Source organism: Pygoscelis adeliae, unplaced genomic scaffold (assembly GCF_000699105.1).
Source record: "Pygoscelis adeliae isolate BGI_AS28 unplaced genomic scaffold, ASM69910v1 Scaffold27, whole genome shotgun sequence".
In the NCBI taxonomy this organism is placed as follows: Eukaryota; Metazoa; Chordata; class Aves; order Sphenisciformes; family Spheniscidae; genus Pygoscelis; species Pygoscelis adeliae.
The window spans coordinates 7,312,668-7,327,278 of record NW_008825410.1 but is presented as its reverse complement, the minus strand read 5'-3'; the positions used below and the strand labels follow the sequence as shown (position 1 = coordinate 7,327,278).

The window sequence follows — 14,611 nt, the reverse complement described above, 5'->3', positions numbered from 1 at the left end:
TCTTTACTGAAAGAGTGGTTAAACATTGGAACAGGCTGCCCAGGGAAGTGGTTGAGTCACCATCCCTGGAGGTATTTAAAAGACGTGTAGATGTGGTGCTTAGGGACATGGTTTAGGGGGCGTGGTGGTGGTGGGCTGATGGTTGGACTCGAGGACCTTAGAGGTCTTTTCTAATCTTAATGATTCTACGATTCTACTTAGGTATCCAAACTGGGGAGCTGAATTTCACCTTCAATTTCAGTATTAGCTACAACTAAAAAAGAAAAACAGCTCTACAGATTCCAGCCTTTCAGAAATATCACAGTAGCCTAGTATTTTATATGAATTCATATACATTATTAGAGCAGTATACAGATGTATACTACCCATAATTGAATGCTTATGTAAGAAACAAACTTCTGCACTGTATTTAAGTAATTATTTTGATTTCCAAGGTGGGGGAGTAATATGCCTGACATGTACCATGAAGTTAATACTAATATACGGAATTCAACATTTATACACTGTTAATGACTAAATGACAGCATCAAATGTTCTATTTCTGTTTTTATTGAAAAAAAAAAAACTTAAACCCTTTTCTCACTTACATTAATACAACTGTAGTCCAGCTGTATAGCACATGAATTACTTTTTCAAGAGAATGAAAATTCTCAGAAATAAGTTGCTATTTCATTCAATTACATAGTCATCAATTGTACAACTGTAAGAATTGGGGTTTTGTTTTCTAAACAAATAAGGACATTTGGGGCACTTGCTTATAACTGTGGAAGGAAGATGTCACAAACATCCTCACCAAACTTGCTATAAACCACTGTGCCAGCCAGTCAGTTATACCCCCTCAAATGAACACCCACCAGGCTGCTGACGTGTAGAAGCCACGTTGCTGGCCCACTCCTGGATATGGCTAAACTCAGTGGTAGCACTTTGCAGCCAGATTATGCCTGTTCTAGCACTGGAAAGCACTCTTCATCTCATACACCAGGAAAGAGGCATTCACACTTTGCCTGTGACAGGAGGAACCTGAGAAAGCTGCTTGTTTTGCTGCCAATACTGGAGCAAGAGAGGAATACCTCCAAAAGATCATGGCATTTTATCACTCATGGCATTTTACTGCTCCAGCTGTATGAGATCAACAGATAGGATTTCCATCTGCAGTTTCTCCCCCTTCCCACTTCTTTAGCTCCTTGGGCTACAGAAAGAATACTTTAAGCGAGTGATGCCTTCATTTATTTAAAAATTTTAATAGGAACTCTTGAAAAGTCATGCAGCTTGATACAAATGCATGAAGCGAACCTCCAGTAACCCTGTCACATCTCTTCTGTTAAATGTTGTGCCGCTAAAAAGCCGGGTGAATATGTGAAAGTTTGCTGTTCTTTTTGTTTTTCTCCGTTATTAACACTGCAATTTGTTGCAGACTTTCCAAAATCTCCATTGCTAATTTTGTGTCTTAGAAATAAATATACTGTTTTCTTACTGACGGTCTGTGAAAAGCTAGACATGTTGCACGTGAATGCATACCAGTGTTACAGAAGAAAATAAAATAATCTGTTATTTTCATTACTTATTAATTTCTGTTCTGTGTATGAAATACTACAGCTATTAAAAGCGTTTCATCAGCATTTTCTTCAGCAGTTGATAGCATTTAGCTGGCATTTCTGGAAGGACAAATGCACATTTTACAAATAGAACTTTCTTAACTCTGATATGAATTTTGAGTTTTGGTCCCATTTATTATTCTCTTTGAAAAGTCTGTATAACACATGCAATCACAATGAAGACAGGTCATTGACTTCCTGACAGATGCTGAAAGCTCTGAAGTTATAGTTACTGAATTTACACACAAAGGAAGTGTCTGACCAAATCTGAAACGATGCACCCATCTGCTTACATGCTGAGTTGTTACTGTTTTGGGATAACAGATAATTGACTCTACCGTATTACAAAAACATGAAAGATTTTCAGAGTGGCAGAGAGTAATCCATCAATGTCATCAGGATTCCTACAGTTTTGAAAATCTGTCCCTAAGGATTGGTGTTATCCAAACTGGAATTATGTGGCTTAGTGTAACAACTTTTTATTTACCTACCCAAATTCCCCTGCACTAACACCTCAGTAATATATTCACCCTCACTCCCTGCTCCAAACCAGCTATGTACAATTTGCTGTGTGCTGTTAAATTAGCTAGGGCTGTTTGTTTTGCATGGGTTGAAATGAGCATCATGTTCTGCTTTTTGCATGACTGGATCTATACAAGTCTCCCTCATGAGAGCACTCCAGGGTGAACATGGTGAAGAGGGTCAGAAAGAAAGCGGCTGGAAAGAAGAGACCCTCTCAGTTTTCATGGCCACACCAATATTCAGCTTTCACCAGTTGAATCTATTTTCAGCCAACTTCTGCAAGCAAGGGCTGAGGCATGTATGACTGAAATAATTAATTCAGAAAGAAAGTATAAGGTCTGTTGTTGATACCGCTCGTAGCTCTTTTCAGTCATGAGTTCAGTGATTCTGGAATAATTGTAATGTGCTTTAGGAACTTGGAGATGAAGAGGGATATGGAAATGTAAAATATTATCATCAAGAAAATTCAAAGGGAGATTCCATTAAATTCTGAATCCCCTGTCTCCTTCCTTGCTATAAAAATTCATTATCATCAGCATGTTAAATTAAATGCCTTGTGTGCCAACATAGCTAAGCATGTGGAAATGAACTCAGGGTTACCACGGAGAACTGTGAATTCCTTACTTAGGAGTGGGAAAACTTGTTCTTAATTTCTCTCTCTACCCCCCAAGTTTAAAAGACATAGATAATGACATCACCTCCAGTCTTTGCCTTTTTCTTTTTCAGCTATATCTGAACCATCACCCCTTGAATTTAGATTGAGAATAATGGAAGTGTTGACAGGCTCATTGCTACAACACTTCTTGCAGAGCTGGTAATGAATTCAGTCCAGGTGAAGACTGTAGGAAGACCCAGTACAAATGTCAAGACTACCTTGATTTAAGCAAGCAATTACTAAATTCAATACAAAAAGACATATGAGGCTTTTGCCTAGTTTACCATTTTGCAACTGAAAACCTGAAAGAAGACAAGACACCGTGTCCTGGTTTCAGCTGGGATAGAGTTAATTTCCTTCCTAGTAGCTGGTACAGTGCTGTGTTTTGGATTTAGGAGGAGAACAATGTTGATAACACAGCGATGTTTTAGTTGTTGCTAAGTAGTGCTTACACTCGTCAAGGCCTTCTCAGCTTCCCATGCTCTACCAACTGAGAAGGCTGGAGGTGCACAAGTAGCTGGGAGGGGGCACAGCCAGGACAGCTGACCCAAACTGGCCAAAGGAACATTCCATACCATATGACGTCATGCTCAGTACATAAACTGGGGGAGGTCCCCCCCCCCCGGCCGCTGCTCGGGGACTGGCTGGGCATCAGTCGGCGGGTGGTGAGCACCTGTACTGTGCATCACTTGCTTTGTGTATTATTACGTTATTATTATTACTGTTGTTATTATTCTTTTATTTCAGTTACTAAACTGTTTTTATCTCAACCCACAAGTTTTTCTCCTTTCTACTCTTCCAATTCTCTCCCCCATCCCAGCAGGGGCGGGGGGGTTGGGGGGGAGTGAGCAAGCGGCTGTGTGGTGTTTAGTTGCTGGCTGGGGTTAAACCACAACACAGTGATATATCAGTCTGCTGGCCAGCTAGAAAGTGTGACATCACTGGTGGAAAACTCAGCTGGACAAGTGGAAAAAAAGTGAGTAAATTAATGATTGTCCCAGATTATCATTCTAGCTGCAGGTGACATTGTTTGCTGTGATTTAGTAAGAGTAGAGGACTAGGATCTTTCATGTGTGACCGGTACCGCTTCCAGATCAATTCACTTTCTGGCTCTTCTTTATAGCTATTAAAAATAATCAGTTAAATACTGGATTTAGCAATAATTTACAGAACTTTTAATTTGACTTTGGATGTCACCTGAAGCAGCTTGTTTTTTGAGAAAGTTCAAATACTTTCCCTAACATCACATGAAGAAGGAACATTTTTTTCCCTTGACTCAATTTGAAAAAAGGAGACTTGATTTTTCTGAAAATAAATGACATGCTCTATCTCCATCATCTCCAAAGTAACAAGGTAATTTTCTAAAATAAACTCTTGAAAAGTGTGAAGAAAGACATTTTAAAATAGCAGTAGCAACCTTTTCGAAAAAGAGTGTAATAAAAGCTGTTTAGAAACCCTGAAAGAAAATCCTATACATCTTAGCCTTCAATTACTATATCATTTAACAGCAAATTTTAGCTCTCTTACAACAAAAATATCACATTCAAATATTCTGCTACATAGAAAAGCAAAAGAGATATCCATGATGCTTTCAGTGCAACTCCGGCATATCCCCTCCAATACATCCTAAATCTGTTGTAACTTTCAAGCTTCTAACAATGAAAACAATAACATGACATTTAACTTGATTTAGTGAGTGGATACCAATAAGAGCACAAGAACAGCCGTGCTTTCTTAGGCCAAACATCCTTTTAGTCCGGTCCCCAGAACTGACTGGGAACCATGCCTAGGAAGTGTAAAGGACCCAGGGCAAACAGTGGTAATTCCCCATCTTTCCTAGGCTCCAGTGATCTGCTCTTCAGGAACTCCCTTTATGTTTAATAATACTTGACAAATTTCTATTCCATGAATTTGTCTAATTTTGTAAATTTTGGCATCTGCAACATTCGGTGTCAATGAACCCCAGAGCTCTCACGGTTTAATGACGTGCAGTAGAGATGAATCATATGGGACACTTGTTTAATCCTCTGGAACATTATGGAAACAACAGAGCTGTGAACAGCACACATCCAAACAGCGACTTCTGGGCTTAACTTACACTGGCTTAAAATCAGCAAGACAACTTTGTTTTAAATACAGCTGAACACAAAATGGTCTAAGGTAACATAAGATAGGGTCTGAAGTGGTAGATAACCTGATGTAATACCACCTTCAACTGTAAAAACAGATTTTTTTTTAGTCACAGTAGTTTTAGCCCTGCAAATGTCAGTAAGATTAATCTATACTAAATGACCAAAGTTTAATCGAAGATTGAGAAAAATATTTGCAAGCCTATAGGAGGAGCCCAAATTTTCTCTCCCTCTCTGGAATGAACCCTTTACATACACCAAAAATCATATGATGTAGTAATTATTAACTGTGAACAAGAGACAACTATACTTCCCTAAAATTAAAAATAAGAATAAATGCAACTTTTGTTACGATAAAGATTTTGCAAGTAGGCCTGGTAAGCTGCAGCCACGTAATTAAATCAGTTAAAGTGGATTTCTTCACTTAGAACTTAAAAAGTTCTTAAAATTTGCCATTTCCCTTATTTTAGGCAAAGGCTCGATATTATTTGAGCTCAATAATATAGTCTATGATCTGTCCCCAAAATGAAGCAACGTTAGAAAGCAGGTATCAAAGATAAAACCGATTGTCTCTTCGGTATTTTAGGGTTTTTTTTTCACATGGCTTTTTGCAAATACAGATTTGAGAACAGAAGTACTGCTCTTTTGCTCTCTAAAGAATCAGCCAACTCCAGTAACAAATCTGTGTTCTGCAAAGCTTCATTCCTCCTCAGTTACATGTCAAATGCTTTAATTCACATAAAAATGAAAAACGTAAAATCTGGTTAAAACTTTGTAGTGAATATGCATTATTTTGGTACTTTATAATCCACGTGAAAATGTGACTATGAGTTAAAAAAGAATTCTGTCACGATGCAGAGATCAATAGCATCCCAGACTATATTACACTGAATGAGTATATCAGAATGTTGTCCATGAAATTCACTTTTGCATTGCTGAGGATCACCAAAAGGGAAAAGAAGATACAAACACTATTTAAGCAAAATATTTGAACTACAAATTCAAAAGCTAAACAAGCTCGCAAGTCTACACAGATAAAGGCTCTAAGAGATGGCAAGTCAGAAAACAGACTTTAGAAGTAAAGCATGTCTCTCTCATAACTTGGGATGAGGAAATAGAACAGAAATACTCATTAAACGTAAGTGATAATAAGGATTTTTTCTTAAATACAGAAAATTCTTCTCAGTAACTTGGAGGGACTGTGGTTTCAGAGTACAGTGTTAATAACACTGCTTTTTATTTCTAAGTCCTTCAAATGCAACTGCATTAAACCATTGGGATGGGGGGGGAGGGGGGGGCGGAGAAAAAAGGAACAGAACAGAGGCAGGCTTGGCCAAACTGACAGCTCACTATGTGGCTATGATATTGTTTAGTTTTGAGGCTTCAATTATGCATGGACAAGTTTTTCCACTTTTAATACAGTGCATTAGAGCAGTAATCGCAGGACTGCCTTATCATTTGTCCAGCTGAGTGAAATTTAATCTCAACCATTGTTTTTTTTCCTTGCTCAGACTTGCAGTAAGAACACAGCAGTGGGCACACTGACGCTGCTGTCAGTAGCTGAGAGTAATCGCTCTCAAATCCCAAGGGCTGTAAAACTCAATCCCTTCTGTTGTTTTTGCCATTCAGAATCAGACATCTTCACTTCCATGAGTGACTGGGACTGATAAAGGAGAAGCCTTCTTCTGGGCAGAAACTCTGGGAGAAAATGCAAAATTCAGCCAAAGATTGTTGCCAGTAGGAAATCCACCAGTATTGTTCTGATAGGGGCAAGATGCTTTCTGGGTCTCAACTACAGGAATTGCTAAATTTACATTTCAAACCACATCAAGAGAAAAAGAAAGAAGGGTGCCTTCAGTTAGCAACAACTCTATTTTGATTAAAAGCAATACACAGAAGGAGATATCAGTGAGATCCACAGGAATAAATGAATCACTTTGCTACCTAAAAAATAAATTTGTTTTGCACTGAAATAGCCACAATTTTCTATGCTCACAAGTACTATGTTGGGAGGAGTGGAGAAAGTAAGATACAGTCAAGTTTGATTTGACTTAGCACACTCAGCATGCTGTTTCTTACTTGGAACTGAATCTTTTCCTGTCATACAGTTGCAAGCATTCATTCTTTAAATACCTTCAGGTATTTAAAAGATGTGCAGATGTGGTGCTTAGGGACATGGTTTAGTGGTGAACTTGGCACCATTAGGTTTACCGTTGGACTCTCTGGTCTTAAAGGTCTTTTCCAATGTAAACGATTCTATGATTCTATGTTCTAAGACTTTATATGAAAAATTATGTTTTTCTCACTCTTTTCAAGGTGCAGCAATAAAACCTTACTGTTAACATGGCTTGCACTCAGCTTGAGCCTGACTATGATTTAATCTATTATTTCATTGTTGGATTTCTTTTTGATATTTGATGTTTGTGAAAGACAAACAAATTCAAAAGTAATTCACATGTCCCAAAGTTATTTTGCAAAGTTTGTCATCTTCTGCTAATGCCAATGCAAGCTATATATTAGAGACTGCTCCATTTCAATTTCTCTGTATTTTACTTTTCAGTGTTGTACTGTTCACTGGGGGTTAAACAGTCCCAAGGTTCAGGGACAGATAACGGTGAAGGAAAGGACCAAGCAAGCTGCCGAGAAATCTTCTATAAAGCCTGCAGCTGGAGCTGCTTTACAGAAGATCTGGGATAAAGAGACAAAAAATTATAAATACAAAATACAAATACTAGAGGAGAATCACCTCTGTACATAGCTCTACATAGCCATAATCACAGGATATCACTTGAAAAATTATGCATATTTCACACTGTGGAAAAATTATTATGCAACGTCTGTGTAATGCACAATTATATATTAAAGCATTATTAAGCCTTTTACAGTGCTCAGTGGCCATGCCTACATTAGCAAGCACTGTGGCAAAACAGGAATGCATCTATGGATACCTTAGTGGTAGATACTGGGGACCCAACTTCCATACTAGATGCATTTTGGGGATCAGTTCCTTTTCCGGTAAATGCAAAATTGCAACAGGCAACAAGAACCTCTGCTACCCACCTTCATTGCCTTTATGGCTACAGTGCTTCGAGGATCAACAGAAGGGTCGGTCATACCATGACCATGAATCTGAGTTTATTTTAACAATATTAATACATTTAAAGCCATTTACTTAATAACAGTGAGTTATTATAGAGCATACATTTCTTTTATGACAGTGTATGAAGAAAGGTAGTATATTTATCCTATTTTTCTCCTTGCTTGAAAGAAGACGTGCCAAACTAGACATATTTGTTAAGACGTATTTTCACGCTCATTGCTTTTTCAAGGACTTACAGTGTTTGCAGCAACAAATTTGACCCTACACATTGCATTTCCTAGGCTCTATTTATTCTAAATAAAAGGCACTTCTGAATGCCCTGAGCACAATAAACAAAAGCGGTAGACTACTCAACAAACAAAAAACCAAAACCCAACCCTGTCCCCCAAGACTAGAATGAAAAGTCTTAAGAAAGATGGGAGGGAGGGGAAGGGGAAAAAAAAAAAAAAGAGAGAAAAATGAGGAAAGCTAGACTTGAAATTATAAGACTGTGAAATCCCAGAAATTTAAGAAACAAACACTCTAGAAAGAAGAGCTCTTGATATAAATGGCACTTCATTTTTGAATGTCCCTCCTGCTTTCTCAAATCTGCCCCACGATATTCGCTGTCTTTGAGGTCCCTGTAACTATAGTGCGGTACGCATTTTCCCCCTCAGACTGGCACCCACAGGACCATGGAGGCTGCCATTGCACTGGCCAGTCCTGAGCACTAGTTAGTTAGCGCATATGGGATGCAATTCTGATGCTTCCAAACTCAAAAAAACATTCCTCTAGCTTAGTGGGAAACACTTCAGCTTCTGACAGCCCCAAAGTTATTCCAGGTAGAAGACTTTATTGTTTGGCTTTGCGACCCTTGGGAAGAAAAACTTCAAATTCATTTGAGTTCTCCTTAAGCACGATGAACTAACCATCTTTTAGAACAGGAACCCCCCCCAGGAAGGCAAAAGGTTAAATCCTTAATTACCAAATGGAAAGTCAAACTACAGAGAAAACCTTAAAAAGTACATAGAAAGTTAGACTATACTAATAATATATCTTAAAAAAAAAAAAAAGTTGTCACTTGATGTTTCTCCAAGATAGATAGGTCTTAGCCATGGTTGCTGCTATCTTCAAAGGGAGACTTTTTGAAGCTTTCATTTGCCATGAAGCCAAGAAGCCAATTCGGTTGTACTTCATCACTACTGTCTTTTTGGGGTTGACCTTGCAGTTAATTTGGACTGCTGACAACCTATTTCTCCACCTGTACCAAGGCTATCTGCTTTGGGGATTTCTCTAGGACTGTAACATTTGTGCCCATCTGTACAAGATGGGATCTCACCCTTTTTACACCTGTCCCTCTTCAGAGCTTGCTCACTCTCTCTGGCTATGTCACGCAGTGGGAATGAAACCTTAATAAACCGCTTACGGAGTATGGCCCCAGAGACTTACATATTCTCCCTCCTCTGTATTTGGGCTCTAAAGTACTGATTGCAAATAAAGCAAATGCAAATAAAACCTTTTTGTATTTACAACATTCTAGTCCCTAACTTACACATTATAATAACCCTACTAAACTAGGAGAAAAGAGGAATATTTTAAAGATTGTCATACTGTTTTATAAAGTGTTTATGGTAAGCATTTGTTATACATTGATTTTACCCTATAATCTCCAGCTTGCTATCAGCTCTCCAGAAAGACCACAAATGCTACACACATAGAAAATCTGGCTTGCAGCAGAAACCTGTTCTTCCTGTCCTTTGCCTTTCGCTTGGCATCTCCAGTTTTGTGGGTTTGTGCTGCCACAACACTGCACCTGTGGACCACAAAATTCCTATTCTCCAGAAACACAATAGGACTTGGAGGTCTTGTCTTCTCCTTCCCCAAGGCCCTGCTCATTTCTGAAGGTTCTGCACATCAAATGGCTATAGCTACTGCTTCTGCTAGTCTCTGCAATGCAGTTCCACTTCCAGAGAGTCCAGTTCAAGAGAACTTCTTTATTCAAAAAAGCACCCAAATACAACCATCATTTTGCATGAGTCCTGAATCACAGTGCCAAACAAATGGAGGAGGCAAAACAGAGCTGTGAAGAGAGACAGCAAGTGTCCTGGCGTCCCTAGTGGCTGCATTGCTCCAGCTCTCAAACCAGAGAGACAGCATCTCTAAAGAGAATCTGGCCATTATCATCTTTCCTACGTATAGGAGCAGGCCCACCCTGGCTACGGCAAAGATGCGATAAACTGATTTACAATTCACTTTCTATAGCTGTTCATGAAGGCCTGAACTTCATGTTCCACTCAAGTTGATCTTAAAACAGCCTATGTATTAGGGACGATGGGAGACCCAGGATGGTGCTGCTGTGAAGTTACAGAGCAACTCCCAATAACTCCAATGCAAAAACATGAATGAAAATTCTCATTACCTTAAAATATCAAGAAAAGCCAGTGGGACTAAGCTATGCTCCACACAGCATACTACACACATCAACTACATGAACCTTGATGTTATTATTTTCCACATTATGACTATATAGATTTGATAACACAGGAAACATTAAGATATTTTTGAACAGTGTGCAGAAATTTCTGCATGCTGCCTTCCCTTTTGTCCTTGGTTGGTTTTTTTGTTTGGTTTTTTTGGGGGGAGGTATGGGTGTTTGTTTTGGTTTGATTTTTTAAAGCTGGATAGAAAGTAAACTCATTATAAAGAAGAACAGAAAACAGTATCAAGTGAAAATTAAAGATACGTTCATCACTGTTAGCCTTCCAGTAAAAGTAGTCTTCCACATTTGCATGGCAATGCCAAGCAAATATTTTAAAGAGAAACAGTATCTGCGATGGAAGGATGTTGTAATTCTGTAGTGTCATTAAATTTGAGTGGCAGGTAGTACTCATTCTCTGGATTTTCTTCAGCAAGAACTGCAACACACAGAGAAGGGTTTCAAAAATCAATATGCTCTCCAGCACTACTGATAAGCTCCCAAGCTGCAGAAGACTTTGCGACATATGGATTCTTCCACTGTGAATATCTGTTGTACTCTTTACCTCCTCTACAAAGCTGGGCATCAAGGTTTTCTTGTAAAATTCCTGTGTGTTGTAGTAGAGATTTGCAACGGAATCCGATAATGTGTAAAACCACAACTCAGTTATTGTGCTGGGAAGACTTTAGAAAAAGAGAGGGCTGTGACAGAACACAAAACCTGAATTCAATAAACTCAGTAAGGGTAATGTACTTGTGAGGTTAAGACACTATAATGCCATTAATCTGTCAGGAAAGATGGCCCTGGAAAAATACCATTCTACGTAAGTCCATTTGCAAGCATTCTTTTTTTTCCTGAATGTTGGCATATACGAGAGTGTTAGAGGGGGAGCTCTGACCCATTTTGCTTCATAAGAGCTTGGAACTCAACTGAATGGAGACACTGCATGGAGATCTACTGGTAAGCCATGGAAAGATCAACTACATGAACCTTCCTGTATTTGAGACATCTTCCACTTCACCTGCTAAAATAATTAGAAGAAGGATCAATCTGGGTCATGCCTGAGTGAATTACTACAAGCATGGCCAGATGGGGATTGCAGGGGGCAAAAAACAAATCATAAGATCAACATGCAATTCAAAGATATAATTTACCAACTAGCGACTTCCATGTTTATGCAAGAGGAAACATAATTAGTACTGTGCAAACTGGGAAGCTTAAAAAACAACAAACACAAACCACATCTCTCAGAAAGCATTATTTTTTGACTCATGCTATAGAGACACCATTGTCTCTACAGACGCGTTTTATATTGCTTTGCTTTTGTTATTGTGCAAGATAACAACCCAAAATCTGAAAGCTGTTTTGTTTGTCTAAGAGTGAGCTCCTCAGAGCTGAAAAAATAAATAGCACTGTTGCTTTGGAAGCAGAGCATAAAGACTGAAAATGTTAAGCGTAGCTTACTCCAAGCTGCATTTTATTGAAAGATAGGATGTAGATTTTATTAATAAGAAAATCCCAAACCTAATACTTAAAAAATCAGTAAAAATACAATAATATTAACACTTGCTATCTGGGTATAAAGATAAAATCAGTTCAGCCAGTGTGTTTATGTAGAACCACTAAGGTAAAACAGCAGAATTCCCACAAATTATCATGGGCGGAGACATTTTGCGCCAATCAATCACAACATATCATTATGGTAAACTTCTGCTGTCCCTACACTGCTTGAAACTGAGAGCAGCTTTAAAGACAGAACTGGTGCTCACTTGGATTTATGTTATGTCCATATCAGGGCAATCTGGCAGTTAAAGTTTTTTAAACAAGCAATCAGAGGTTGAATGAAACCATAAAACAGAGGAAGAATGTCCCAAGATGTCATTAAGATGGATTTGGTGTCCCAATATTTCATTTAGAATTATTTGATCCATGTTATTCTTCTTTGGAAGATCAACAATCAAATAGTATGATGGTCTCTTTTAATGAGCTGGAATTTTTTTCCAATTTCTTGTATCTCTAGGGCCATTTCCCCTTCATGTCTGGATATTGCTCTCCATAAAGACCAGGCAAAATCTCACAAGTGGAGGTGCTTACCCAAACTTTTAACAAATAAATAATTTTTTTTTTTTTTTAAAACATCTTCATTTTCCAGTTCTCCAGCAAGAACTGCTACAACGTGGGACTTCCCATAACTGTTTTCCAGCAGAGAGACAGACATCCTCAAGAGACTATCTTCAAAAGTCAGACAGGACAGGCTCCAGCCCCAAGACAGGAGAAAAAGCTGGCTTCCATATGCTGACAGGGTCACAAATACAAAGACCATGAAGTTCTCTTCCCCTATCAATGTTTGAGCACACCGAAGTAAATGTCTTCATTTTTTACTTACCCCCAACCAAAGATAACAAATTGAGTAAAAAAATAGATGGACTGAATTTCTACCTCAATCTGGGTGGTGTTGTCCTGTCCCTCTTCAAGCAGCAGGTCTGTGAAACCCCCCGGCTCAGAGGAATCCTGCCCCATGCTAGCTCTGTTGGTGTCGACTGATTTGAGAGACTCTGAGTGTCTTCTCCACCTGTGGCTGTTTACATGTGAATTCACTCGCACATTTTCCTCCACGCGAGGGAAACTCTGAACAACTTCATAAAACACACCTGTTTGACAAAAAAAAACCCAACAAGATAATAAGTGAGTGGGACTTTGGTTTACTAATCATAACTGAAAACATAAGAATAGTAATCTTTTAATAAATGTTTTGAACGACTCTATAGCATAGCCAATTACATCTCTGATAAAGCTCCTACAACAGCATAAGAGTTTAAAAGAAGAGATAGCATATTATACTTCTACAAAATTCAAGAATTTGGACTAAGTTTTGTAGACTCCTCTAAACATCCCAAATGTTTTATTTTCCTGTTTATGTTGTGTTTGGGAAAAGTTTTCCCTGTAACTTTTGTAACTTCGATACCTGCCTCCCCATAGGTGTCACTTTTCAAAATAAAATAAATCTAAGAAAAAAAATGAGTTAATCATCTAACAAAACAAAAGTAGAAGAGGCAGAGAAACACTGGTACGGACGGATTTTGCTACTGATTTTATGTAGAAAGAGCTTGGAAGCCATGGTGAAAGGCAGCCAAATAAACATTATGAGAGGCATGAAATTCCCATAAACATCTGTTCCAGTGTAAAAATAAAGCTCCCCCATTGTATAAGTGATAAATGCAAATGATATGTGAAGTCTGCAGACACCCACTATGTCCTCTGCAAAGGGTGAGCAGTTGGGTGGTGTGTTTTACATATTCCTTTTGGACTTTATTCATGCTTATTCACAACTTTCTCATGCTAGTAAAACTATCACCAAGACAAAACGATAAATTCTTCAGTTGTTTCCAGTTTGCTCAATCCAAAAGCCAGTCAAAGCATTTTTTGTTAATTTATTTCAGTTAACACCATCAAGAGGGGGTAGAGTAATTTTGCATACTTTGCACTAAAAATCAGATATGCTTTTCATATTATCTTTGGGTCTCAAAGGAGAAGTAGAGGGGTGCTCTGTGCTTTCCATGTGCCAGGAAGAAGGGGATCTTGTTCAAAAAACAGAACTGTGAGGTTCCAAATGAACTCTCAAGAGAAGTGGCAAAGTAAAACAAAAATAGTGAGAGAAAGGATAGGCTGGTAAATAAATTATCTGTAGAAATATTTCCATTGCTTCTGTTTGGCAGGAGCTTCTGAGCAAAGGAAGGCACCACTTCCAAGGTCCTTACTAAGCATCGCATATGTTGTCTCGGTACAGAAGAGATAGAAAAATAGAAAATTACCTATCAAAGGTTTAAATAAGAAGTAAGATTTTACTGCATCATGGCAGGAACAGGTATAGGAGTCATGGATATAGGAGAATCTGCCAGACATTTTTTCTTGACAGACCAGAAAGAGTTACAGTACAGAAAGTCTCTAATATGATTTAGGCTCTGTATGATTCCGTTTTTCTATCAAATTCCTCAAAATCTGCTAAACTTATTTCCTAAGCTATTTTATCACTCTCAACCACACTGAAATTAATGTGAGCTGAAGCTGCTTTGTCACCTAGAGAAATCAGAATTTAATAGAGAAGCAAAATAAGCAATCTCGGGCCATAACTTTCCTCAGACCCCAAGTAATCAG

At 38.4% G+C, this 14,611-nt stretch overlaps 1 protein-coding gene across 1 annotated transcript in view; it reads right to left on the bottom strand.

The window, feature by feature from the left end:
• The window catches only part of PLXDC2 (plexin domain containing 2), a 156,523-nt gene extending 142,302 nt beyond the window's left edge, over positions 1–14,221 (bottom strand). The window contains exons 1-2 of the mRNA XM_009330608.1: positions 14,215–14,221; positions 12,896–13,107 (exon numbers count right to left, since the gene is read on the bottom strand). Coding sequence (XP_009328883.1) covers positions 12,896–13,107; positions 14,215–14,221 — 219 coding nt within the window. The remainder of the gene's footprint in view (positions 1–12,895; positions 13,108–14,214) is intronic.
• Between the last annotated feature and the right edge of the window lie 390 nt (positions 14,222–14,611).